Consider the following 13258-nt stretch of genomic DNA (forward strand, 5'->3'; position numbering starts at 1 on the left):
CCCCCCCCCGATGACATTGTGGCCCCCCAGGGTTCTGCGGACCCGAGGTTGAGAACCAGTGGTTTAGGATGTAGCTTAAGGCGGTAACTCTTCCCTAATTTATGCCAAAACAAACAACATAGATGAGACTTACTTCAGAATAGATATGTTAAAACTTTTTGTATCCTCACAATTTCTTCTTTTCTTGTAGAATTGCTACCAATACTGCCAGAAAGCTGAAAGAACAAGGTAACTATTATATGAATGGAGAAAGTAACATTTCTCATTGAATTGTTGTGGAAGATTCTGTCTCTTTTTGCATAGTCTGTATGACCTAGAACACTGTTTTCAGACTTGTCAACTTTCAGATGTATGGACTTCAACTCCCTTCAACTTCTGGGAATTGAAGTCCACATCAAGTTTGAAAAACACTGGTTCACACAAAGAACATATTGGAAATGTGGTAAAAGCTGGTAATAAAAGATGCAGAGGAAAGGAGGAACATATTAAATATTAGACATCTGAAACACTGGCCCTGACAGGCATGCAGTAGCTTGCTGGAGAATTCTGGGAATTGAAGTCCATACATTTTAAAGTTGGCAAGTTTGAAAAACACTGAAATTATCCCCTACTATCCATCTGTTACAGTATGATTGAGTTGTCAGAAAGCTGTTAAGAATCTGTAAAACATAATATTCTTTCCTACTTTGATGTTCACTTTCCAGTTCCTTGTAGCTTCTTCTCCAGTCTCTCTCAGCTAAGTCAAAATGGTAGAATTATATAGGTTACCTACATAATTGTAGGTAACCTATACCTCCCCTCCAAGTGCATCATGGTATATCCCAAGTGCTTAACAGGGCCAATCTCAAAAAAAATTCCTCTGCAAAATTGGCTTGGGAATGAGTCTATTGCAGGGGAATACAACTTATTTATTTGTATCCTGCCTTTATTATTTTTACAAATAGGTCAAGGCCGCAAACATATCCAATACACCTTCCACCTTCTGTTTTCCCCTTAAACAGTAACCCTTTGAAGTGAGTAGGTCTGAGAAAAGGTGACTGGCCCAAGGTCAACAACTGGCTTTGATGGTTAAGGCAGAACTAGAACTCACCGTCTCCTGGTTTCTAACCTTGTGACTTAATCACTAGCTCAAACTGACTCTTTAATAGCCTTATAAGCCCAGGCTTGGCGCCGGACAACTGGGAGGGATGGACAGCTGGGAGGGAAGAGTGGAGGTGCCGGAGGTCCGAGGCTGACTTGTCGTGCCTCCCTTCCTGGGTACAGTAGTTGTGCTGTTCCTAGCTAGCTGTTCCTAGCTAGGAAAAGATGATATTAGGAGGATAGAGAATCTCCTCTTCCATTGAAATGGAATCCATGTAGAAATGCAATGTTTGTGAGTAAAGTTGTGTGTGAATGTATGCAGCGTTTGGAAGCGACGGGGCAGCAAGTGAGGGAGTGTATGAGCAAATGGTGTTTGTAACTGACGGGGTAGTATGTGTGGGAGTGAATGAGCAAATGGCGTTTGGAAGCAATGGGGTAAATGGTGTTTGGAAGCGATGGGGTAGTACGTGTGGGAGTGACGGGGCGATGGAGCCTTTTGGAAGCAACGGGCAGTATGTATGGGAGTGAATGAGTGAATGTGTGGGAGTGAATGAGTAAATGGTGTTTGGAAGGACGGGGTAGTAAGCGAGGGAATGAATGAATAAGTAAACGGCATTTGGAAGCAAAGGGCAGCAAGTGAGGGAGTGTACAAGCAAATGGCGTTTGCAACTGACGGGGTAGTATGTGTGGGAGTGAATGAGCAAATGGCATTTGGAAGCAACGGGGTAGTAAGTGAAGGAGTGAATGAGCAATCGCGAGGCAAAATCTGGAGTAGGAGTGCTGGAGTGAGGAGGAGTGCTGGAGGAGTAATACCTCCTTAAAAAACCTTGGTCCAGCTGGCCCGGCTGGTAGCACCTCGTAAGGGCCCCTTTCCAGGGTTACAGGAGAAGATGGCCAATGGTTTTGAAGGCGAGAGAGAGCTTTATGCCTCAACAGCGGATAAAGCGGCAGAACCATCTTCCAGGAGAAGGGAAACTCTGATTTCAAACCTCCACTGCCTTATGGCTATATCTACTATTGGAAAAGGCTTCAGGAGTTAGAAATACCCTACTAGGATTCATTACTCCACCTGCTGCTGGAAGTGAAAGAATTCTGTCCTTGCAGCTACACTCATCAGCAGGATTGGTTACTCTTATTAGCGCATATGCACCTACATTATCTTCAGTAGAATCCAAAGACAAATTCTACGATGATCTGGCTGCTATTATCAAGAAAATCCCTGAGAAAGAACCACTGTTTATCCTTGGCGACTTTAATGCCAGAGTTGGAGCTGATTATAGTTCTTTTGCCCACTTGCCTAGGTCAGTTCAGCGTCGGGAAGATGAACAAAAATGGCCAACGCCTGCTGGAGTTCTGCTGCTACTACAGTTTTTGTGTTAACAATACATTCTTTAAAACAAAGCCTCAACACAGTGTCTCCAGGAGACACCCAAGATCGAAGCATTGGCACCAGCTCCACTTGATTCTTACCAGGCGCTCCAACCTTCCCAGTGTTACAATCACACGTAGCTATCAGGGTGCTGATTGTGATACAGATCACTCCTTGGTGCACAGCAAAATAAAACTGAAAATAAAGAGACTGCATCACTCGAAGAAGGAAGGAAGACTACGTATCGATACTAGCAAGACCCGCAATCAGGGCAAAGTGGAGGAATTTGCACAAGCACTAAAGGAGACTCTCCCAGGCCCGGCTGAAGCAAATGCATCTGAACATTGGGTATATTTCAAGAACGCTGTTTATAACACCGCTCTGTCAATATTTGGTAAGGAGATCAGAAAGACAGCAAATTGGTTTGAAGCCCATTCGGATGACCTGACGCCAGCCATCAAGGAAAAAAGGAGAGCTTTAATTGCATATAAAGCCTGTTCCAGTGAGCGCAACCTACGGGTTCTGCGAGCTGCGTGTAGCAAAGTCCAACAGACCTCCAGGAGATGTGCTAACAACTATTGGCTGCAGCTTTGCTCTCGGATCCAGATAACAGCTGACACAGGCAACATCAAGGGGATGTACAATGGCATTAAGCAGGCCTTAGGTCCAACACAGAAGAAATCTGCCCCTCTGAAGTCTGCCACAGGCGAGGTTATCCAGGACCGAGCACAGCAGATGGCACGCTGGGTACAGCACTACTCCAAGTTATATTCCAGAGAAAATGAGGTAACTGAAGAAACATTAAATAATATTGAGTGCCTGCCTGTCTTGGAGGAGCTTGACAGTGAACCAACTTTAGAAGAATTAAACGTGGCTTTGGACTCCCTTGCCTCCAGCAAGGCACCCGGGAAAGATAACATCCCTGCCGAAATTCTGAAGTGCTGCAAAGAGAGCATCCCCATTGAATTGCACAAAATCTTCTGCCTTTGTTGGAGGGAAGGTAGAGTACCACAGGACATGAAGGATGCAAATATCGTCACACTGTATAAGAACAAAGGCAATGGGTGATTGTAACAACTATTGCGGCATCTCTCTTCTTAGTGTTGTAGGGAAGTTGCTTGCCCGTGTCATACTGAAGAGGCTCCAGGTGCTTGCAGAGAGAGTCTATCCAGAATCACAGTGTGGATTCCGAGCCAACAGGTCCACCATTGACATGGTGTTTTCGCTTAGACAGTTGCAGGAGAAATGCAGGGAACAAAGACAGCCACTTTTCGTAGCCTTCATAGATCTTACGAAGGCTTTTGATTTGGTTAGTAGGGACGGCTTATATAAAATTCTCCTCAAGATTGGATGTCCACCTCAGCTCCTCAACATCATCAGGTCCTTTCATGAGGATATGAAGGGCACTGTTGTTTTTGATGGCCTAACATCAGATTCCTTTGACATTCGAAGTGGAGTGAAGCAGGGCTGCATCCTTGCGCCAACTTTATTTGGGATCTTTTTTGCTGTCATGCTGAAACACGCTTTTGGAACTGCAACAGAGGGTATCTATCTCCAGACCAGATCAGATGGTAAACTCTTTAATCTCTTTAGATTGAGAACAAAGTCTAAAGTCCAGCTGAAATGCCTACGGGATTTCCTCTTCGCTGACGATGCTGCTGTTACTGCTCACTCTGCTGAAGATCTTCAACAACTTATGGACTGTTTTAGTAAGGCCTGCCAAGACTTTGGTTTAACAATTAGCCTGAAAAAAACACAAGTCATGGGTCAGCATGTGGATCCATCTCCCTGTATTACAATCTCTGCACAGGAACTGGAGGTTGTCCATGACTTTGTGTACCTTGGCTCAACTATCTCTGACACTCTCTCTTTAGATACTGAGCTGAATAAACGTATTGGTAAAGTGGCCACTACATCTTCCAGACTTACAAAGAAAGTATGGCTTAATAATAATAAGTTGACAGAACATATAAAAATTCAGGTCTGTAGAGCCTGCGTCTTGAGCACACTCTTGTACTGCAGTGAGTCTTGGACACTTCATGTACTGCAGGAAAGAAAGCTGAACTCCTTTCATATGCACTGTCTCCGACGTATTCTCGGCATCACCTGGCATGACAAAGTCCTGGAATGTGCTGGAATCTCTAGTATGTATATACTATGAAACAGCGACGTCTATGCTGGCTTGGGCATGTCATGAGAATGGTCGACGGTCGGATTGCGAAAGATCTCCTGTATGGAGAACTAGTGCAGGGAAAGTGCCCCAGAGGGAGACCTGAGTTGCGATATAAGTATATCTGCAAGAGGGACCTAAAGGCCTTGGGAATGGACATTAACAGCTGGGAATTCTTGATCTCTGATCGTTCAGCCTGGAGGCTAAAGACGCAGCATGGCCTTCTCCAATTCGAAGAGACACTTGTGCGGCAGGCTGAGGCAGTTCCAGAACCAGCGAAATCTGGGGGCTGGACAGGGGACAGATTGTATCTGCCCTCAGTGTGGAAGGGACTGCCATTCTCAAATTGGCCTTTTTAGCCACACCAGATGCTGCCTTAGGTCCTCTTTCCAGAGTACGATACCATAGTCTCTCGAGACTGAAGGATGCCAACCAAGCCCAGGGACTCTGACACTTTTTACTGTATCCTGAGGATACCTTTTTTGCCAATATAAAGCAGGAGAAAAAAAATTAAAAAACCCTGTAATATATGTTTAACACTGTTAACAAATATAATCCAAATATCTGCAAACAGCAAAAAAAGAGAGAGAAAAATCTGAAAATTTAATGCTTCAGTCATTTAGCTTCACTCATTTTGCATTGTTGCCCATTCATGCAAACTGCCCTCCCCAACACCATTACATGTTGCACATACACTAAGAGACTACCCAGTTTTGTGTGTGTGTGCGCGTGTGTGTGTGTGTGTGTGTGCGTGCCCAGTTGCCCTTGTGGCCCATGCACCTTTTTGTTATCTACATTATAATTTGGATCATTCACTTGAGCAATTTGCAAGTGCTTAGGAGAGCAAGGTTTTTATTGTGTGATCTTGGCTGCCATCTTGACTTTTTTGACACCCTTCCTGCAGTCACTTCTACCAGTGAAGAATGGAACAAGCAACAGAAATGGAAGTTCCTAGTTCTTAACTTGTGTAACTTATTTCTGCTGTTTGAGCATGTTAATGCTGTTGCGATGCATTTTTCTCACTGCCTCTATCAGTGTTGAATGGAAAGAAATGGGGAAGGGCCAGGCATGTTTCCCATTGACAAATTGTTTGCAAATTGCCCCAGTGTTTCAAGCAAAAGTGTGCAACCTGTTTCCTGTGGGCTCCTTTGAGTGTGGTCTCAGAGCTCTTGTAAAATCTGCTGTCAAAATTGTAGTTTTTGAGATGCTTGAATGGGAAAATCATCACATTCCCAGAGTATAATTGTAGTAATTGCATTGAATTAATTTCATACAAACATATTTAGTTTTGGTTTAGCTCCACCTACTTATTTATTCTGCCTATTTTGGGAGCCTATCACTCAAGGTCCTCCAGTTTAGAAAGCTGAGAGCACCTAGAGTCAGATAGATGGGAAGAATGCCGGCAGCACTCTTAATTTTTCAAGAAAACTGTGGGTAAGAAGAGAATAGCTTGTAATAAAACTCAGCTCCTGATAAGATTGTTTTGGATGGTTACTTGGGCCTTCTCCCTTAATCCTGCTTCTTTAAACTGATGTTGGGAATTGTGGATTGTATATTTAGCCTTGAGGCTTTGATGTACGTTGTCTCTGCTAGACCAGTGTGTCTTGTTTCTCTGGTTCTCACATTTGTTTTTCAGGATGAGGGCCTTAGTCTCAGAAAACAACCTGCTCCTCTTTGCTTTCTCTCCACTGGTTTTTGTTTTCCTGATATAATCCTCTTTTTTTCCTCTAGAAGGTATCTTAGTGGATGCAATCATCCTGGAGGCTGCTTATACCACCATCCGGGATGCAGCTGCCAGCATCCCACTAACAACAGTAAGTCTTGGCACTCTTGTTTTTAGTTCCATATATACATTCTTTATGTAGCAGCATGCCAGGCTGTGGTGAGAATATGTGCCTGGCTCACTTGAACTGTGAGATCTCCTGCAGTTGGGTCCACCTAGGGGACTGGATTTATGTGTTATGCAATCTGGATTTATGTGTTCATGCAGAAGAGAAAATAGATATCAGAACACAACTAGAAGAAGGAAAAGGAATTGAGTCCTTTCAGATGTTGCTGAACAAAAACTCTGACCTGCCGTAGACTTTATAGCAATGAAGAATGCTGGGAATTGTAGTTCAGCAGCCATTAGGTCATCACATTTACATTCCAAGGATCTTCCATATTGTATGAAACACAATTAGCAAAAGAAAAAGGATTCCTGATAGGAAGACTAATGTATATTTCTCTGTTAATAGTCTTACTTTTATTATTAAGAACAAAATAGGTACTAGGCTTTTAGCATATACTGTATGTGATAACAACATATCCTTGAGTGAGGGAGTGCTGCATCTTGTCCTCAAGAAACCATTACTCAATGCAGATTATCTGTCTCCTACCTTTTCTTTGTGGGGAAAATTGTTGAGAAAACAGTGGGGGTTGCAGCTGCAGAGAGCCCTGGAAGAAACAGGTTATACAGACCTATTTCAAGCAGGTTTCAGACCTAGTTATGGCACAAAGACCACATTGATCACACTTGGTAGTTGATCTCTGGCAAAACTGGCATGGGGGAATCAGACTATTCCAGTGTTGCTTGAGCTGAATGAGGTCATCTGCTGACACGATATCAATCTTATTTCTTTACTTCTCAGATCAGCCAAGTGATGCTGATGCCGGAGGTCATTAGGGTCTGGTTGAGGAAGAACAAGTGGAGGCTTAATTTTATCAAGATACAGTAGAATGGCTCTGCATTCATAAACCATTTCAGTCTGGAGAGATTCCATCTTTAGTTCTGAATGATATTGCATTCCTTACATAGACCTGGACCATAATTTGAGGGTCCCCCTGTACTCACAGCTGCTGCTTGAGCAGGTGGCAGCATTGGCCAAGAAGCCTTTCACATATTTCCACCTTCTGTTCCTGTTACAATGTCCCTTGGAGTGGGAGACTTTACAATGGCCCTTGGAATGGGAGATTAAAATTTATGTCTTAATCATCTCTTGTTGGAATGCACTCTACATGGGTTTGCAATTGAAGAGCATTGGGAAGATATAGCTACTCCAGAATGCAGCAATTCAAGTAGTTATGTGAATGCTTTGATATGCCCATATACAACAAAAAATCCTAGGGGTGGAAGGGACCTCAGAGGTCTTCTAGTCCAACCCCATGCCTAAGGCAGAAAACCTTATACCATTCCATTAATTAACTGTTCTCACTGTCAAAAAAAAATCTCCTTATTTCTAGGTTGGATCTCTCTGGTACTTCCAATTTTTTTTTTGTTCAATTATACGTTTAATTTTGCTTTTCATCTGAATCTGTGAAGATGGGAATTGCATGCTGCTCAGAGTCAGTTTCACTGAAGTGGCACATAATCATTGTAAACAAACAACTAAATCAAGATATTTCTTATAGCAGTTGACAAAAGAGTTTTCAGGAATGGAAAATATCTTTTTTTGTTTTCTTTTACCAGATCTACCGCAAGTTTCCTGGCTTTGAATATTTCATTTTGGACACCATGGCCCGAGCTGACATGTTCTTTCTGAATGACGAAAAGTGAGTTCAGAATTACACAGTCCCAAATTACGTGGAAGATAATCAGGTTCTGGAATAAGTTGCCCTTTACTATTCTGACTTTATGTTGCAATCAAATGATAGGCTTGGTTTGCTTCTTTGAAACTGGTAGATCCAGTGGCATTTGCACGGAGGGACAGATTGACAAGTGTTACTATGCCAGCCCTGCCCCTTCTCTATGCATGCAGAGATATTACACACTTGTCCAAAAGAGGGAGATGTTGTGATATGATGCCACCTCTGCTTTCATCAGTGTGACAAAAGCAACAAGATCCTGCAGACACTCTTGGTTGAATAAGGTAGCATCTGAAGGCATGGATTCCGCAATTTGCCTGCTGGTCCTATTGATGTACAACATTTGTGATATTCAGGAGAGGAGGAATAGAGAAGAGTCAGATAGATTTTGATGAACTCAGATGGGAGATAGGCTTGACCAGTGATTTGAAATCCACTGTCTGGAAAGGGAAAAGTATTCAGGAGAGGTGGGAAATTCAGGGTAATGGGATACTGAAGGCACAACTGCAAATATGTTGTACTATTGTAGAAAGAAAAACGAGTGACTTTTAAATTTTTTTAAAGATTTCTAAAGTCTTTTCCTAAGTTAACATCTCCTACAAGGTTGAGAAGTCCTTGGTGCTCTCTGAGTTTGGTTGTTTCCTTGCAGACGTTTCATTACCCAACTTAGGAAACTAGTAGCACTGATGATGTTACTTAGTTTGAGTAATGAAACATCTGCAAGAAAACAACCAACCTCAAGAGAGCACCAAGGACCCCTCATTTCAACTCTGAGCTACAAATATTCTCCCTTATTAGACCTATAAAGGTGGATCTCTCTCCATCTTTGGAGAGAAAGAGCTACGTAGTCCTATAACTTCATGGGCTACTTTGCCAGGAATCAAAGGCTGACAGCCCACAATCGCTTAAGGTTTCATTAATGGTTAGAAATGTTACTCAACTGCTTGGAATAAAATTTTTGATTGAAAAGCAGGATGAAGATATCCAAAAATAGTCGAACTGAGCTAAAACGTTGTTTTTCTTGTCTATAGTGTCAAAGTGTTATCTAGTCCTATTTTGATCTTGCATTCAGAAGATGACAAGATGATACCTATACAACAAGGAAGAAAGGTACCTAAACAGTAACTGCAGCGAATTACTCTTTTAAAAGTGTACATACAAAGGGATAATATACAAAAAAAATGTAGAGATCACTCTTTCTATAGAAATAAGCTACACAACTGGAAAGTCACTGCGTATATTAACAGGTTTTGTTTTACTGCTAATTGTGAATTATACTTTTGCAACATGCATCATCAATATAGTTTTATGTTTTCATAGCAGTCTTGGGGGAAAAAACCCAAATGGCACATCTTTGGTCATTTGTGAAATGTTCTAGTACTAGAAAAAAGAGGATTCTCTTTTCTTCCTCAGTGTAGATCAGTCATTATAAAATTCAGGTCTTCCTTTTGTGAGATAGCAATACCACTTAGATTTATATCCTGCCCCACAGTGCTTTACAGCAAAGGTCACCAGCCTTTTCATTCTGGTGACCTGCAGGGAAAAGGAGCAGCTGGGAAATTTGTGTGCACCCGTACCCACGTGCACGAGGCCGCGCACATCCACATGGTGCTAGCAGCCCTGTTTGCGCATGCATGTGCTAGCTGCCACCGCTGATAGGAGCACCTGTGCACATGCACAAATGGGCCCTACAACCCGCATGGCGCTAGCGGTCCCATTTGTGCATGTGCTAGCTGCTGCTGCTAGCACCTGCACACATGCGTAAATTGGCCGCGCAACCAACATGGCACTAATGGCCCAATTTGCGCATGTGTGCAGGTGCTAGCCACCGCTAACCCCACGTGCATGCCCAAATGGGCCGTGCTAGCCCCACACAAATGCGCAAATTGGTCCGCAGGCACTAACGCGAGTGGGGGTGAGTGCACGCACACATGTGCACGCACTGTCCCGCCTGTCTCATGGCCTTCTGGCCAGTAGGCAACGGCCCAGTAATGGCCCGTGGCCCATAGGTTGGGGACCCCTGCTTTACAGCATTCTCTGAGTGGTTTACAGAGTCAGCATATTGCCTCCAACAATCTGGGTCCTGATTTTACTGACCTCAGAAAGATAGAATGCTGAGGCAACCTTGAGGTGGTCAGGATTGAACTCCTGGCTTTGGGCAGAGCCAGCCTGCAATACTGCATTCTGACCACTGTGCCAGCAGGGCTTATCAGGGTTTTCCTTTAGTAATTCCCTTTAAACCATTGTCCTAAATCCTTGGTAACGTAGCCATATCCTGAACAAACAGAGCATCCCATCTTTTATTTGAAGAGACAATTCAGCTTCCAGTGGGCCACCCATCTCACCACAGGGTAATTGTCATTAATGGTGTGAGAGGGTAGAGTTATTATCTTGGGGACTTGTAGAGCCTAGTAAACCACCATAACTAGTAGCTCCCAGCAACTTGGCCAAGGGTGGGAGCTTGGGAACTGGTGGAGCCCAAATCATACAGGTAGTCTTTGACTTACAAACATTTGTTTAGTGACCATTCAAAGTTACAGTGGCACTGAAAAAAGTGACTTAATGACCATATCTTACACTTATGACCATTGTAATATCCCCACAGTCAAGTGATCAAAATTGGAGGGTTGGCAGCTGGCATGTATTTATGATGGTTGCAGTGTCCCGGAGTCACGTGATCACCTTTTGCAACTTTCTGACAAGCAAAGTCAATGGGGAAGCCAGATTTACTTAACAACTGTGTTACTAACTTAACAACTGCAGTGATTCACCTAACAACCTTGGCAAGAAAGGTCATAAAATGGGGCAAAATTTACCATCTTTGCTTAGCAACAGAAATTTTAGGTTCAATTGTGGTCATAAGTCAAGGACTACCTATATTTAATTCCATTCTTAAGGGGAAAAAAATCAGTTGTGCAGCAGTACTTACAGTCCACTTGGAGATTCATTCTCACTCCTCTTTTTCTACATGCACAGCTTTTTGAGATCACATACAGTGCCTCTGAGAAGAAAGACAACATCAAATTTCTTTCCTTCCCACCTTCCATGGGTTTGGGGCACGACCACATCTCCTCTCATCCCGAGGTCGCTTCCATTCTCAAGTAAGCACACTGAGCCAAGTTTATGCTACTGTTAAGACTTCTGTGAAAATAGTTTTCTCTTTTGATGCTTCAGTGGCTTGAAATAGAGAAGGACACAGAATACAGGCCAACCCAATATACTACAAGTGTGACTGTATTTATATTAAGCCATGATTCGCTTATCTGGGTTTACTGAATAAACCCAAAGGACAGAATCCATGGAATATATCAAGTGAAAATCCAAGCAACCACATTACGGTTTCATGTTATATAAATTTCACGTTTGTTATATAAACTAGGCCATAGTGCAGAAAATCCATTTTTAATGGCAAAATGTAGATTTTCTTCTTACCCGATTAAGAGTAGCTTAATCAAGCAGATGAGCTTGTGCTTCTGAGATTTCAAGAGAGAGGTCATTTTGGAAAGGAGTTCCAGCAGCAGTGGCTGAAAATTTATCATGCAATACTTCTGTCCCATGCATGCTCAAACTGGCCAATTGTTATTGCTACATACTGTACTGCTGTGACGGGGTTGGGGATGATGAATTTCAATGAATGGAAAAGTTCAGATGACCACCACTGAGTGGTGAGTGGGCTATTTATTTTTCTAGCCCCCGTTTAAAAAGCATTAGCAATAGTAATAGCACTTAAGCTTATATACTGTCCCATAATGCTTTACAGCACTCTCTACTTTAGTGTAGAAGCATTATTTGCATATTGACCCCAACAATCTGGGTACTCATTTTACCGATCTTGGAAGTCAACCTTGAGCCCCTTCAGGATTGAATTCTAGGCTGTGGGCAGAGTTTGCCTGCAATACTGCACTTTAACCACTGCATCACCAGGGCTTAAAAGATTATATTCAGATATATTATTGTTGTTTTGATGGTTTCTAATTGCTTAATATTTCATCCTTACCTTCTAGCTGCCTTAAGTTCCCTATCTGCAGAAAGGCAGGATATTATGTTGAAGGATGTGTGTGTAAAGCTTCCGCTGCCACAATTTGTACATAGTTTCATAATTTTTCTGCATAAAATATCCTACCCAAACCTGGCCAAGTGAATCAGACAATTTGAGCAGGAGGTTGATTTTATACGGCATCAAATCTAAAGAACATAAATTCTTTCTGTGTGTTCCACAACAGAGACTTCCTCAAGAGCATTACGTAGGATCAGCAATCAAGTAGACAGTGACTTTACAGCAACCTCAAGGAGACATCTGCTCTTGCCACGGATATTAAAATAACGAACAGTTCGAAGAAGAAAAAGTGGATTTCAGTTTATTTTATCAGGTGAAATTTGCAGGTGTACATTACAGAACATTACTGGGCAAAAATACAGGAGCTTTTGAGTCTAGCAAAGATTTCTTCTTTTTATATAAATGCATCTCATCTTGAGTGCTATAAGCCTTATTTCAGCAGAACATCTTTTTTGTCTCAGCATGTCTTCTTACTCACAGTTATGTTGCCAGTATGAATCAATTTGATTTATAGTGTATACTATACAGGGCAACTTCCTTAAAGGCCCAATGCTGTCATTAATACCTGCTGAAAGGCTCAAGGTGTTCTTCAGAATACTTCAAATAACTATCATTGCTAAGTAGGAGCATATGCTCACCCTTTGAAAGAAGAACATGTAATCCAGATTCTATACAAAACACTACAAATTCTGTGTTAACGCTGTCCTTTCTTAAAATGTATTCTTTCTGCTAATACCTCATTTCATGAATGTACATCTTGGACAACCCCTTTCATTTTCTTTAAAAGACGACGATTGAGCAAAATAGAATATTTGGTCTCACTAATGGCATTTTTTATAACATCTACTATAAATTAGTAAAAATGTGCCCTTTGAACTGTACTCTCTAGTTGTGCTGGGACTACTATCTAGCATGGCCAAAGATCATATTGCCTAACATGAGAGATAAATGGTCCGGCACACTTAGGAGCCATCAGGTGAAATAGAATGTATCAGAGCAAAAAGTTTTGGAACAATTC

The 13258-nt window shown here is 42.2% G+C and overlaps 1 protein-coding gene across 1 annotated transcript in view; it reads left to right on the forward strand.

Annotated features, from left to right (window-relative positions):
- ABHD12B (abhydrolase domain containing 12B) overlaps positions 1-13050 on the forward strand; it is a 35898-nt gene extending 22848 nt beyond the window's left edge. The window contains exons 8-13 of the mRNA XM_015822580.1: positions 191-228; positions 6351-6433; positions 8068-8150; positions 9215-9293; positions 11160-11284; positions 12407-13050. Of these exons, the coding sequence (XP_015678066.1) occupies positions 191-228; positions 6351-6433; positions 8068-8150; positions 9215-9293; positions 11160-11284; positions 12407-12431 (433 nt within the window). The 3' untranslated portion in view covers positions 12432-13050. The remainder of the gene's footprint in view (positions 1-190; positions 229-6350; positions 6434-8067; positions 8151-9214; positions 9294-11159; positions 11285-12406) is intronic.
- Positions 13051-13258: the final 208 nt, after the last annotated feature.

This window comes from Protobothrops mucrosquamatus, unplaced genomic scaffold (genome assembly GCF_001527695.2).
Source record: "Protobothrops mucrosquamatus isolate PMUCROS unplaced genomic scaffold, P.Mucros_1.0 scaffold1609, whole genome shotgun sequence".
NCBI classification, from domain to species: Eukaryota; Metazoa; Chordata; class Lepidosauria; order Squamata; family Viperidae; genus Protobothrops; species Protobothrops mucrosquamatus.